At 39.8% G+C, this 14763-nt stretch overlaps 3 protein-coding genes across 3 annotated transcripts; 2 read left to right on the plus strand and 1 right to left on the minus strand.

Moving 5' to 3' along the window:
• Positions 1-96: 96 nt before the first annotated feature.
• Positions 97-4972, plus strand: LOC135941026 (spermine oxidase-like). Its single transcript, XM_065486234.1, has 17 exons — positions 97-248; positions 598-746; positions 1199-1252; positions 1317-1575; positions 1636-1852; positions 1908-2129; positions 2196-2318; positions 2371-2564; positions 2628-2751; positions 2808-2914; positions 2974-3101; positions 3154-3318; positions 3497-4131; positions 4192-4317; positions 4369-4565; positions 4619-4751; positions 4810-4972. Exons 2-17 carry the CDS (start codon positions 662-664, stop codon positions 4954-4956), a joined length of 2916 nt encoding a protein of 971 aa, XP_065342306.1. The 5' UTR covers positions 97-248; positions 598-661; the 3' UTR covers positions 4957-4972.
• A 148-nt stretch (positions 4973-5120) lies between these two features.
• On the minus strand, positions 5121-13054 carry LOC135941016 (uncharacterized). The gene is made up of 16 exons (XM_065486221.1): positions 13030-13054; positions 12594-12703; positions 10625-12487; positions 9394-10127; positions 8974-9073; positions 8651-8920; positions 8539-8596; positions 8359-8483; positions 7762-8307; positions 6919-7377; positions 6586-6775; positions 6246-6524; positions 6020-6187; positions 5747-5964; positions 5543-5683; positions 5121-5494 (listed from the first exon to the last, which is right to left on the minus strand). The coding sequence occupies exons 2-16, from the start codon at positions 12606-12608 to the stop codon at positions 5228-5230; spliced, it is 5433 nt and encodes a 1810-aa protein (XP_065342293.1). The 5' UTR covers positions 12609-12703; positions 13030-13054; the 3' UTR covers positions 5121-5227.
• Positions 13055-13165: 111 nt separating this feature from the next.
• On the plus strand, positions 13166-14758 carry LOC135941081 (ubiquitin-conjugating enzyme E2 variant 2-like). Its single transcript, XM_065486347.1, has 4 exons — positions 13166-13319; positions 13477-13622; positions 14173-14295; positions 14356-14758. The coding sequence occupies exons 1-4, from the start codon at positions 13316-13318 to the stop codon at positions 14494-14496; spliced, it is 414 nt and encodes a 137-aa protein (XP_065342419.1). The 5' UTR covers positions 13166-13315; the 3' UTR covers positions 14497-14758.
• The last annotated feature ends 5 nt before the right edge of the window (positions 14759-14763 follow it).

The following is a 14763-nucleotide window of genomic DNA, read 5'->3' on the forward strand; positions in this document are numbered from 1 at the left end:
ACAGCGGCGGCGCTGCAGCCGGGCTGCGGCAACGTGGGGATGGGCACGTACAGACTAAGGAGAGTAAAGGTACTGACTTTACTGACTTTACTCTCCTTAGTACAGACGGAGACCACAGACCACAGACACAGACACCGGTGCTGCTTGTGCCTGCACAGTAAAAATCGTAAAAATTTAAAAATAAAAATTCAAAATCCAGAGACAGAGAAGAGAAGAGACCCTGCCTGAATGCCTGGTCCAAGCAGCCTGTAAGAACTTAGTTTCTGTTGTGCAGTTTTAGCCTAAACCAGTCACAGCCACTAAAGTTCTTGTTTTCAAAACTGTGCCCGCATGTACTTTTATATTATTACATACATATGTATGTCGTGGACTTTTAAGTAACATACAAATCCTAAAATAATTTTATTGCTAAATCTCGTATCTCACGAAAATTCATTTCGATGATAATTATGATATTTACACTGCTGAACCATAACACGTGTGAGTATTGAAATCTTTAAGATGTGTCACAATAATATGTACATATCATGTATATTTTTTATATTATAATCTCTATCTGCCAAAACAGATCTGATAATATCTATCTCAATTTTCAAGAGCCAAGAAATACACACATGTCTACACTTCTTACGGATTATTAGCAGAATAATTTAATCATAAAATGCTGGACGTCGTCATCGTTGGGGCTGGAGCATCTGGGGTGGCTGCAGGCACCAGGCTACTCCGGGGCGGAATAACCAATTTTGGTAAAGATCAAAATTTTTAGTTGAACATACAATTATAGTGTCTGATAATATTGCAAAAGTTTTTTTTGGCTATCAGAAATTACGAGCAAATTTTTTATTTTCATAAATGAATACTCTCAATAATTTATGGGTGGAACTAATCGCACCTATATTATATGTAGATGCGACTTTGGGCTGAAATAATCCTAATTAGATGCGAATAGTGGAAGTAGGTCACGGCAGACAAGCCTATTTTGACAATTTTCATTGTAATCCTGGAATGAATGTTGCAAAATTTCATCTCTAAACCATTATCGAATTAGTTGCGAATTTAGGGGCTGCAGGGTTGTTCCATGATTTTATTCTATTCGCATCAAATTTTGGTGCACCTGAATTTAGGCTTGAGTATTAGCTATTATTATTCATAATTAATTTGACATCTCAATATAATATGTTGATATTTTGTGTTTTAGTGATATTAGAAGCAGAAAACCGGCTTGGAGGACGAGTTTACTCAACTGAATTCGGTAAAAGATAATGATAATTCTGCATTGCAGAATGATTAATCATGTTTCATGTTGTCTGAAACAGATGGATGTACTGTCGATATGGGTGCCCAGTGGGTGCACGGCGAGCAAAATAATGTCGTCTACCAGATGGCAAGTGACCGCGTTTCGGTCGACGAGCAGATGAGCAACTACGCATCGGCAGAGGTGTTTTTGGAAACTGGCGAAAAGTTTGATATGGGTCTTGTTTTCCTATTATACTCGTGGATCGGCGAAATCGAAGCAACCATGCCCCTGAAGCTCAAAGACTTCAAAGGCTCACTGGGTGAATTTTACAATCAAGAGTATGGATTAGGAGAATTTTTTAAATTGGATTTGCTTATTTTTCTATCAATCTCATACAGGTTGTTGAAAAGAATCAAAGAACACCCAGAGCCTCTTGCTGAAAATGATGTCCGAGCTTTTATGGAATGGTTTGAGAAGTTTGAAAACTCGATTGATGCGGCAGACTCTTGGTTTGACACTTCAGGCAAGGGTCATTTAGCCTACGTTGATTGTCCAGGAGAGCTCCTCAACAAGTGGAATTCTGGTGGCTACTCCTCGGCCATCAAACTCTTGATTGTAAAAAGTTAAGGTCCTGAAGTAAAAATTTTTGTTTTGACTTTTTTTATTTCAGGAGCAAACAAAGCAAGTTGAAGAATTCAACAAAAAAGTGGTTCTGAATTGCGAAGTGGAAAAGATTGATTATTCCAAAGGTCATGTACAAGTGTTGTGCAAAGGTGGGAATGTTTACAATGCCAAGAAAGTTATCGTGACAGTCTCGCTGGGCGTTTTGAAAGAAAGGGCATCTACCTTTTTTGCCCCGAATCTGCCACTGTACAAATTAAACGCAATTAAGGTTTGTTTACTCATCACAAGCAACTACACCAGGCTTATCTTTATTACAATCACTTAAATTACACAGGGGCTAGCAATTGGCAGCGTTAACAAAATTTACATGAGTTTTCCACATCGTTGGTGGCCTGATGAAGCCCCTGGTTTCTGCTTCTTTTGGAGCCATTCTCAAGATGATCTTCCAAAGGAAAAGGTCTGCTGCTATTCAAATTATGAAAAATCTTTAGGCAAAGCAATTTCTATAGAAATGGCACAGAGGCGTATTTGGCTTCTTCCCTGTGTCCAGTGCCCCAAATGTCTTGTGTGGCTGGATGGTCGGCCCTCTGGCCAGGCATGCAGAATACTTGCCGGACAATGAGGTGAAGAGTGGGTGCATGGAGCTGCTTAGAAGATTCCTTGGAAAGAAATACGCAGTAGTTGATTGCACTGAATTCAAACGGTACCTCGCCCCTGATCTCTACTCTATCTTTGGTTATTGTACTGTGCGAATCAATTTTTTTAGGACCCAGTGGTATTCCAATGCTCATTTCAGAGGGAGCTATTCCTTCCGGAGTATGCAAACAGAGCAGCTGGATACAGGTGCAATTCACCTCGCAACTCCAGTTACTAATTCAGAAGGAGCTGATGTAAGTAGTAGCTTCGTGCCTATTAACTAACAATTTTTGACAAAAATTTCTTGTAGGTTTTGCTCTTTGCTGGAGAGGCATCTCACCCAGACTATTTTTCAACCGTACATGGAGCCATTGAAACAGGATGGAGAGAAGCAGATAGAATTTTAAGAATCCAAAGGTATGGATACAATTAATTGTTTTAAACTGTCCAGGATAAATTAGTTCCTTTGATTTAAGACATTTGGACTTGGACTCTGCCCTTTTGAAGCAGTTTGATGTGATCATTGTCGGTGCTGGTTTCGCTGGTTTAGGAGCAGCAAGGACTCTTCACAAAGCTGGATTGAAGAATTTTACTATATTAGAGGGTAGTTAGTTCATTTCTTCTAGAATTTCAAATACATATGTGTTCATATTTAGCTCAAAATTATGCTGGTGGCCGAGCACACACTGTTAGGTGGGGAGATGGGTCGACCTTTGTTGAACAAGGTGCCCAGTGGATTCATGGGGAACACAGAAATCCTCTTCACAAAATAGCAATGGACTATGATTTGCTAACTAGCGTCGTTTCATTTGAAGGCTTAGGTAAGGCATTAATGTGTGCTACAATATTTAATCAGTTAAAACAATATTAAATCGGGTAATTTTGCCTGATTACAGTTAAGCTTATAAATATTTCAAGTTACTTTATCTTTGCAAATTCAACTCAGAATATAAACAATCAAGTACACGGTATAAGACTGATCATTTTTAAATGAATTAGGGCCTTATATCCTTGAAAACGGAGACAAAGTTGATCCGGCGCTGGTTCGTGAAGTAGCTACTGAAGTGAAAAAAATTCTTGAGAGGTGCGAGAGTTTTGCTGATAAAGGATGCCAGGAATACCCACCGTCAGTCGGCCACTTTCTGCGCCAAAAGTTTTATGCCTACATTGATAGAACGGCTGTCGATGAAAACGACAGACAAATCAAAGAGAATTTGCTGGACTGGCACCTGCGATTCCAAGTCATTGACAATTCCTGCCGCATCCTTGACGAACTCTCTGCTAAGTCGTGGGGCGACTATGACAACTGTCCTGGTAAGGACTGCAACAACCTTCAAAATGGCTACTCCTCTCTGGTGGATGCGATTGTTTCGGAGCTGCCCAAGGACGCCTTGTATTTGTCACACCCCATTGACACCATTGTATACCAGACAAATTTATCCAAAAACAATATTACGGAAAGTCTTGCTGGTCAACGCGGAAGTAAGGAAAAATGGAATCCACCTGTGATTGTGACCTGTGAAAATGGAGCGAAATTTGGCGCTCAGTTTGTGCTTGTCACATGTTCCCTGGGTGTTTTGAAGAGCTGCCATAACAACATGTTCTTGCCAGCCCTTCCCAACAGCCTGAGTCAGGTATGTTTTAGTTAATTGCTCAAGACGGAATTATCATTTTTAACATCATTAATTTTACAGACGATTCAAAATTTTGGTTTTGAAAACATAACTAAAATCTACTTGAAGTATGAAGAAAGATGGTGGCGTGAAGACGAGTACGGATTCCAACTGGTGTGGTCTCGTGATTCCTCAATTCTTCCAGGGGTAAAACTTCATGTTACTAAACAATAACTGAAATTTAAAACCTTTTTGTAGGAAGCAATCTGGTGCAAAGAAATGACTGGCTTTGACATTATGCCCAGCAATTATGGCAATGTGTTGCTTGGTTGGGTGGGATCTGAGAGTTCCAAGATTATCGAGAGTATTTCCGAGGATCAGATTGCTGCTGATTGCACCGAGGTGCTGAGGAAATTCCTGAACAGAAACGTTCCTATGCCCAAAGAAGTATTCAGGTATTTCATTATTACTTAACACCTAGTCGCATTGATTGAAATATTTAAACCAGGACACAGTGGCACAGCAATCCATACGTTAGAGGTTCCTACAGCTTTTCCTCTGACAGGTGCGATGAGTCTTGCTCCAAACCAAGTGACTTGCTCCAGCCTGTGATTGCAAATTGCGCAGAGCTCGATTTGGAGGTTTGTATTTAATAAAAATGTTTAGTAATTTTGTTGCTTAATTCTTAAATACTTGTAGATCCCAATCGTCATGTTGGCTGGTGAAGCAGCACATGATAGCCATTTCTCAACTACACATGGTGCGTATGAAACTGGAGAAACTCAGGCAACTAGAATTTTGCAGGTTCTCAAGCAGCAGCAACCCCAAATTGTGTCCAAATATTAAATTGTACCCATTTTTACATTGTTAATCTTTAATTTTATGACATGATATAAACAGTTTGACAATTTTTGTCAATAATAATGCATCATGTGTTGCACAAATGATATAGAATGGCCTCTCATAAATCACCTTGTCTTTCCAAGTGTTATCAAATGAACATTATTGGGAAAGCTAATAATTTGCTTTATTATTTGTGCAAGTAACATCTGGCACCTCCTCAGTGAACAGCTCCACGGGAGTGACATAAAAAATATTTTTAAAAGTAGAGTACTTCTTATGATGCTTGTTGCTGAGGCATGTTGTGCTGTTGTTGCTGCCTCTGCATCCTGATTCGCCTCTGCACGAGATGACATCTGAGTGATACCGGGTTGGCGCGAACAGTTTTCACCTTGGGATCTCCACGTGGGTTTAGAACGATGGGTGGGTTCATTTTGGACAGAACATCTTGGATCCTTTCATGCAAAGTCAGCAAAGAGTTATCTACAAAAGGCATTTTGACTTCCTCAATTGTGTCTGTGGAAGAAGGCGGTTCTGGCAGCTCCTAGGGCACAAAAATTTAATTTAGCGACAGCTGCATTTATTGACTTACTTCGAGTGTAATGAGGAGAGAGAAATCAGAAATATCAGTTCCTTTCATGGTTTTCTCCAGTCTTCGTAACACATCCTCCATTATCACATAAATTTCCTCATATGTCCAATAGGAAAACATGTTAACTTGTCTGTGATTTGTCTGAAATATGATAAAACAAGGAGTTGCAATCAACTTTCAGATGATCAAATTAAAAATTTTTACCATTTGAGGCGGATAAGCAGAGTTCAGCCGACCTGCGTTGTAGGCATCCAGCGCAAACTCCAAATTTATCTTACGCAATCTCTGCACAACTGCTCTTGTCGTTCTCTTATCTAGGCAATTGGGAGCGTCTCTCATTTCTTTCCAAAGTTGCAACACCAATTCCAAATCATTGTTGTTGAGTAGCCGAACCATGAATGAAAGAGTATTTTTGGGGAGTTCTGGAATTGAAAGAATACTTAGTGCTGAGCGTTTCTAATTTCACCAGATATATACCAGAGGGGATGTTGTTTGTGAGGCAAAACTTCAGTTTTGTATCCCTGGCATGAGTCCACAGTAAAAGAGTTTCTTTGTATTTATGCTCGTTCAAAGAATTTTCTATTAAGAGCTCTAACACATCAAGCAAGTCTTTTGATCCTCTTGAACCAGTGGTCTGTTGGAACTCTACAAAGTTTGTTCGATGTTAAAATATCCCTTTATGATTTTTACTATTTTAACTTACTCTTCAGCAGATCATATGCTTCTGGTGTGTGTCCCATTCTGAAGCACATCTTGCAACTTTTAAGCAGAATCTGTTCCAAAGAAATAGGTGAGTCCCTGTAAGACGTAACATTGTCCCAGTTGAAGTGGGTCATGCTCTTGGTAGTCAAGTAGACAGGTAGAGCTTCATTCATACAGTCTTGGTCAACCAGATCGAGCAAAATGTTGATCCCAATGGTGCCGAGAAGATTGTGAAATTTTTGCGCCAGTCCAGCTTGTGCAGTTTGAGCATTGCTTTTGACTGAAAAATATTTAAGCATAATAAAATTAACGTATTTCCTTAAACAACTATGAGCATTTACCACTAGCATAAGATGCAACTTTCAGAAAACCTTGGCTAGGCCTCTGCATCCTCTCCTTTAAAATATTGTACAAAATTCGCCCCCGGGGCAACTTGTCACCAGGATGTCTCAGAACAATTGAAGTAACTCTGGCAAAGTCTTCAGATTCCACAGCTCTCAACAATCGCGCAAACAAATCACGAATCAGTTCCTGTAACATACATAAAATTGGCTTATGACTTGAATCGTTGTTTTGTCGTTTGTGTAAGTCTGGGACTTAATTTCTCTATGGCTAAAATTTGAGTTGATGGTAATTTTAATCACACACACATAAATATAAAAGAAAATACTCACGGGCTTGTCATGTCCAACGCAGAGCACCTTCAATGATTCAGCATTGTGCTCAACATCGAAGGGGTCATCCAGCTCATCATCAGCCTTCTCAGAAGGACTGTACGGCCTGCTCATGTCTACTCCACTGATCAAAATTTCGTGAGGCATTGGAGGTGGCTGAACAGATGTTGGTGGAGGCGGTGGTATCTCTGCTGGTACTTCTGGAGGCAGGGGTGGCAAAGGAGAAGCTGACGGAGGCAAGGGAGGGTTTATCGACCGCTGCAAGGGATTTGGAGGCGGAAGAGGAGGTTTTACATCAAGTTTTGACGGAGCAGCTGGGGACTGTGTAGATGCACTTTTGATAAGGGTTGGAATTTGCCTTCCAAATGCAGCGGAAGTGGGTGGCGCCCTGCCAGACTTGGTATACAGGGAAATTCTGTCAGACTCCCCGCACAAGTAGGCCAATTCATGGATGACACCCTGGAACAATCAAGTGGCGATGGTTTAAAGCTTGGCCAAACTAAAAGAGTAAATGCAGATTTTTTTACATTTTCTTGTTCCTATGTGATAATTTTCTTCATAAAACTTAAAAAACAAAGATCACATAACTTTCCTCAATGAAATAGCTCTAAAGCATGAAATGTAAAACAAAGGTAATAATTTTGTTCAAGACGTTACATTCAATGTGTCATGTCAAAAGTTAAGCTGTTCATCTTTGATTACTTAATAATTTAAGCTGCTAGTAAACTTGAAAACTTATTAAAAAACATTAATTTCAAAGCTGTTTTTTAAATACCTTTAAATTTTAAAATAAACACCAAACAAAGACCAAGTCCCAGTATGATAGCATAGAAGAATGATTACCTGTTTGAAACGATGCCAAACACTGTCAGGCACATTTGCTACCAGAATCTCCAAGGCACGTTTGGTCCAAGGCTGAATTTTGTTCAGTAAGATGTGCTCGATGAGAGGCTCTACGATACTCTTATGAGCAACGAAATCTCTGTCTCTGAAAAGTTCATTCAGCACCACATGCACGTGCTGGTATGTCCTGATGCTGAGCCGAGCAACTTCATTCCGCAGCATCAAAGTGCAAGTTCTGTGGCCCATGACGTAGATTAACACTCTTTTCAACTCAAAGGCGTTGTCATCTCTAATTGCGTCAGCGACTTGCAAGAGAGCTTCTACTAGGCGAGACCACCAGTAAGGCCCAAGTTCATCTTCACGGTACATGACTTCGTAGCACAGGCACAAGAGCAGCCGAGCTTCACTGGCTCGAGACAACTTCTTCAAAAGCTCTTCAAAACATGGCTGGTAGTACACAGTGAACTGCTTCTGTCGGATGGACAAGTAACACTCCAGACTTCTGATTGGTGATAGGTTTTGCATACAGATACTCATTGACACCAACTGGAAACATGGACTGTCAATTTTCTTAAAAAGATGGATCGTAATGCATACCTCATGCAGCTGAGGACATCTGGGAACTTTGCACCCTTGACCTTTCATCTCAACAACACATCTGTTACATAAAAATTCAGGAATGGGAAACTCGTCCAACACTAACTTCCAGAATGAAACCTCCTCTGAAAAATAATAATAAACAGTAAAAAATTCCTCATGGTAAGAATATCCACTTACCAGACGTGTCTCTAAACAACGAAGGCAGTTTGTGGCCTTTGATTTGCCGGTCAAAGTCCTAAATGACACAGAATTAGTCAGAAACAACAAACTTTATTTCTTTTTAACGCACCTGCACATCAAGGAGATTGGAGGCGTTCCATATATTGCTAAGTTCTGGAACTGTTACCACAGTTGGCGGAGGTACAGGCTTTAGAGCTGCAGTGATTGGATGAGGCACAGGTTGAGGTACACCAAATGCATTTGGCGAGCTGTAAGGAAATGCAAGTCCGTTGCCGAGAGCAGGACTCCTTGAGGAATCCATTTGAGGAGGGGTCGCACCAGGCAAAGGAAAGAAAGACGGCCTTGGAGAACTTTGTGCGTTTGGTGCTCTGACTGGAGGCTGAATAAGAAGCTTGTGAAAACTGCAAGGTGTCAAACGCAATATATACTCACTGGCACTGGACTTGGAGCTGCTTTTTGCGATGCAAGCTGCATGAGGAATGGGTTAGTCTGGCGTAATCGTTCATCTAATGAAATATTTGCGGGAATATCACTGAAACAAAAACCAAGTGATTGTGTGAAAAACTAATGATCAAACACTTCCCAATTACGATAAATTTTCTAGTTTTTACATTTATAAAATTTGATTGAACCCTTTACATGATTTTTTAATTTTGCTTTGAAGCCATCAATAGAAGACATTACTTTATCTATAGAGTTTGTCATAGATAATTTTTTTTTAACAAAAAATAATACTTTATAATTTCAATCCTAGAATAATTTAAATATATGATTAAACTCGAAACCAGATTGAGCATGATTAGTCAGCGAATATCACGGAAATTGAAGTTTCATGTGAATTTAATACAATACCTGGTATTTAGCTGAGAAGTTGGGATCATGAAAGAGCTGCTTGTTTTCACAATACTTGTCAGGTCCAGCTCGTCTTGTGTAGGGGTGCTGTTACCTAGAGAATTTTGAAGGGGAGAGAAACCTGCTTCCTCCATAATGTTGTCCTGTGCGATGCTTGGACTAGATTTAGGCACTGCAAAATGCTGTTTGTGGTGTGTTTCAGATCTTGGGGTTGTGGAGGCGTGAGGTTTGTCACTTTCAGGAGCAAGCCTCCTGTTCACAGATTGGCCGACGTCCTCCACCTGAGGAGAGTTGACGTCTCTGCTTCCAGTGGTTGATGGTAGAGCAGCCTCCAGGCCATTTGGCACAGTATCTTGGTGGGCCCTGTGCTCTCTGCGCATCAGAGTTTCTTGGTGTTTCCGTTCTGTTTGGCCCATTTTGCTCAATGGCTTTGGAGTGTATTTTCGGTTCTTGTAGTCGTTGACGGAAATCTTGTGCTTCAGTCTATCAGTCTCTCTATGCTTCTCCACTTCCCTGGCCGCTTTTTCTGCCTCTGCTTTCTTCTGCCTGATATGTTGGAAGCGGACCAACTCAGCAGCTGCCACTGGTGGATTCCTGGACCATCTTGCAAGAACTATTGGCGCTTCTCTAATTTGCTGCCGCGCCAAAAGCATAAGATCCTCTACACTAGGTCCACTGTAGTTTTTCATGCAGCTGAGTGGGTCAGTTTGGACAGATCTCTCTAATGTGACAGCCTGAAACGTTAAGAATAATCTTACTGTACCGTCAAAGGAAAATTTTAAATTTAAATGAAAAAATTTAAAGCAGCTCAAACATTTTCAGGGTTTTAGAAAATCAACATTTCCAGAAAAAAAACCTTCATATAAAAAACTTTTGCAGTTTTTCTGAAAAGTTTATTTAAAGATGGTAATAAATGGTTTTCGTTATACATTTAACCCATTTAACTAAAATACGAGTTTAAAAAAATTAATGCTATACAGTTTACTAGTAATATAAAGATTGCTATGAATTTCAAAAAACCACTGGATTTTAAGATTTAATAAATTTTGCATACTCTGTTATCTTGCTTAGTGCATGACGTGACGTCAAATTAGGAATATCCAAAAATTACGCAAAAAAAAACAGTGCTTTTCAGCGCTTTGCAAAATATTTGAACCCTAATTATTTTACGTTTTGATTAGTTCTTTGAAGACAACAATGCGAATGAAAAAATTATTTTTTATCAAGTTACCTTTCTTCCTACCCTCGGCACATTCTGCACAGGTACTTTCTTTTCAGGTCTGCGGTGTTCAAGATCTTGGGCAGGAAGTATGGAAAACTCCTTGGGTGGTTTGGAAGTTTCTGTTCTTTTCGGAATTTTGAAAGATGGTGTCTGCAACGGTTTAGGAACCTCTGGCTTCTTAACTCGATTCTTTTCTTGCTTGCTTTGCTTTTTGCTGTTCTCTTTCAGCTCTCTTTCTTTCTCATTTTCTTTTTTGTCCTTTCTTTCTTTCTTTTCCTTGTCTTTTTTCTCCTCAGATCTGGAATTACTTCTTTCCGGCAAGGTATCTTTGTCAGCCTTTTCAACTACCTCCTTCTTTATCTTTACCGGCTCTTCATTTCTAGAATCACTTCTGGCAACAGTCTTTTCAGTCTCGCTCTTTTCCTTGGCTTTTTCTTCACCTCTGGAAACACTACTGTCCCTGGATATTGACCCCTCAGATCTTGTTTCTTCCGCCGACTCAAATACTGATTTACTTGCGTCATCTACCGCGGCACTTTTTGATTTGACTTTCACAGACTTTTTGGAATCTTTGTCAGAATCTTCATCGGTAGACATAAGTCGTTGCCTCTTTTTCTTCTTCTCCTTTTCTTTGCCCTGCGACTTCCTCTTCTTTGCTTGCTCTTTCAACTTTTTCTGCTCCTTCGCCTCCTCCTTCCCCATTTCCTCTTTGGCTAAGATGAGATCCACTATTTCGTTTCTAATCACCTTCATCTTTGACGAACTGTAATTCTGAGGTGGTTCAACTTCCATAGTCTTCTTTTTTGCTTTGCACGCCACCTTGATCTCTGCTTCGCTCAAACGGCGAAGATTGACGACGCACGGAAGAACGGTCAACTGGTCCAAGCAAGTGTCCATGTCTTGAGCGGAATAATTATGCTTTGACCTCAACATGATTCTCACTGCGTCTATCAACCATTGGACTGGAGCTCCGTGTTCCAACAAGCGAATTCCAGACCGAACTGCCGGTGGCTTCTTGTTAACTACTTTTGACACTTTTTTAGTTTCTTTAGCCTTCTTTTTCTTCTCGACTTTCTTCTCATGCTTCTCTTTTGCAGCTACATCTGAATCAGCTGAACTGCCATGTGTGCTAGAGGCCTTCAGCTCAACCCTTTCTTCCGGTTTCTCTTGATTTTGGTCAGCCTGAACATTTTCCGTCTCGGTCAAAGTCTTTGCTGGTTCTTCTAATTTCTCATCTGGTTCATTCACTGCCTCTTCCTTAATTCTAGTCTGAAGCAAATCATTTCTAATTTTGATAGTAAATGGTTGACCCGCAATGCTACTAGGGATCGCAGGCTTCTCAGGCTCCTCCCAGTCGAAACTTTTTAATCCAAAATTTGCTGGCAAGTTTGGCACAAGTGACAAACTTTGTTCAAGTGGAATAGAGATTCCCACTTGGTCAATAATGTCTTGTTTATCTTCTTTGAATTCTGTCATTTCCTCTTCATCAGACACAGGTTCATTTTTTATGACAAAAGGAGCAACATTCTCACTGGTGCACTCGACAAGCACAACCTCAGAGGTTTCTGCGTCAAATCGAGCTGGTGCATCCAAACTTTGGTTCTCATGAGTCCCAGAGAGTGAACTTGGCGCAGCTTCAGGTATCGATGGCTCAATAGCATCATCAAAGAATTCGTCAAAATTATCTAGATTCGCTAAGTTTCGTAGAGCTTCATCCACGTCCTCCTCTCCCACATCCTTCATTGTTGTTTCTGCTATTGTCTGCTCCATCGCCTCCGACAACGCCTGATCTGCGAAGAATGGTTCTTCATCCCCTTTGTCAACCTCAGCACTGAGCGCGAGGGCATTGATTGTGTCTCCGTCGCCAGGATGCTGAAATTAAATTTAAAAGTGTGAATTAAATATTTTGTTTCATTTCACATTATGTAGTTGTTTGAAGTGGAAATTTAGCAACAAACGCCAAAAAAAAAATACATACCAACTCTGAATCCATCCTAACTTTCTATCTTAAATAATTTTGGACATCCATACATAAATCTAGATGACTCTCTTAGGTATCGGATTAAAAGTAGATACGCGCCCGATTTTCTGAAACAAGAAAAATCATGACATTGATCAGGTGTTGCAAATAAATAACAAAAAAGCTAAATTAGCCACTCAAATGCATATAAAGGACAGTTTTCCAAGCAAAATTAATAGCTTGATTCCAATCAAAACAAAATACTGACAGGTATGTAAAGTTTAGCGACTCGAAGTTTTTAAATATTTAAGACGGTAAAGGCTTTGTATTTTTACATCTTTCCATCATCGACAAATAGTGCTGGATTTTACACAGCATTCTATGCCTTTGAGCGAGCAATGTGATGGCAATAGAACGCTAAAAAGGTTTGCCGACCATAACAGTAGAGCCTTACCAATTTTTGCCATCAATCGGAGTTTTGTCTCTTGTGTATGTATGTAAGTGTCTGGTGTTTCATTACTGTACTTATGATTCCTTACTTTCCCGCTGACTCGATCAGTGGCGCTACTCTACAGGTGACAGGAGCTGCAAAACTCGGCCAAGATAAGCGGGAAATTTAAGCGCATGAAATGAGTCAACCTTATTTGCTGTCTTCTGAAACTTTCACGCTTTGCATCAAACATTCCTCGAAGATATTTACTAAACAACTTCTGCTGTACTAAATTTGAGACTGATTGACAATGAGTGAGTTGAATTTTAGGTTTTCTAATTGCCTCTTCCTCGTCAAACACGGCAAGAATTGTGCGTCTGCGACCGGTCCTGCCAAAACAATTATGCCCCACCAAAATTTTTATATATATTTTGGCCAAGCCGACTGGAATGAAACTTTTTTCCATTTCAGCTGCAGTTCCAAGGAGTTTTCGTCTTTTGGAAGAACTTGAACAGGGCCAGAAAGGTGTCAGTGATGGCACCATAAGCTGGGGTCTGGAATGCGACGATGACATGAGCCTTACCCATTGGACTGGAATGATTATTGGACCACCTAGAGTAAGAATCGAATTCTTTTGTTTTCAATTTAGAGACAATGTTGTCCCTTTGGTTCATTGTACCTACATTAATTATCTATAGTAATTTTATAAATCCAATGCACAATTAAGGCACACATGAATTTTATAAAATTATCACTTATGTAGTGGTAGCGGAGCCGAGCTCCCACTCCTTTTTCATTTTTAGTCTAGGGTATTGTTATTTATGAGATTGTTAGAAATTCGTTAATGCAACAGAGAGAGAATATAGAATCATCCTGCTTTTAAGGTAATAATAATTATATTTGACTTCATATATTAGATTTCAAAATATTATTGTGCACTACCTAGATGTCAAGCAAAGAAAAAAAAGTTGATAACATGCACAATGTATCTTGACCTTAATAAGTATTCAAATAATTAATTAAACAGCACATCATGCTGATGTAACGTCAGGAAGTCTAGTAGGTACATGATTTATGCAATTTACATTTTCAAAGGTATAAAATTAAGAAAGTAAATTAATATTAATCTGCAAGAGACTAACGACGAAGTATTAAATTTTGTTCCAGACTCCTTACGAAAACAGGATGTACAGTTTGAGGATTGAATGCGGCCCTAATTATCCTGAGGTGGCTCCGACTGCCAAATTTCAAACCAAAATCAACATGAACTGTGTGAGCTCAACCGGAGCTGTAAGTCAATGAATAACTAGGGCCTTTGCTAAAATAACTTTCTGCTTATTTTCCTCTCAGGTGGACACTAGAATGGTGCCTGTACTAAGCAAGTGGCAGAATAACTTCACAATCAAAAACCTGCTGAGTGACCTACGTAGACTGATGGCCACCAAGGAGAACCTGAAGCAGAGTCAGCCTCCTGAAGGTACCAACTATTAACAGAAGTCCATTCCAGCGCATTCCTTTGATTTGATTTTGCTGAAAAATGCTGCAGCCATAATTGTGGTCATTTGGGCTGGTGTCGCTTTCTGGCAGCTCGTGCTGTTCATAAATTCTAATCAGTTGACCATTCAACCGCCGTCTTTTTCAAAATGAATAATTGTAAGCTTTTGCGTGAAGGTGTAGCTGTCACGTTTTTGTTATAACCAACTATTAACATGTGATAAAAGTTTGAAATAAAAACAAATGCTCCGCGGCTTTATCCAA

This window comes from Cloeon dipterum, chromosome 1, assembly GCF_949628265.1.
Source record: "Cloeon dipterum chromosome 1, ieCloDipt1.1, whole genome shotgun sequence".
Taxonomy (NCBI): Eukaryota; Metazoa; Arthropoda; class Insecta; order Ephemeroptera; family Baetidae; genus Cloeon; species Cloeon dipterum.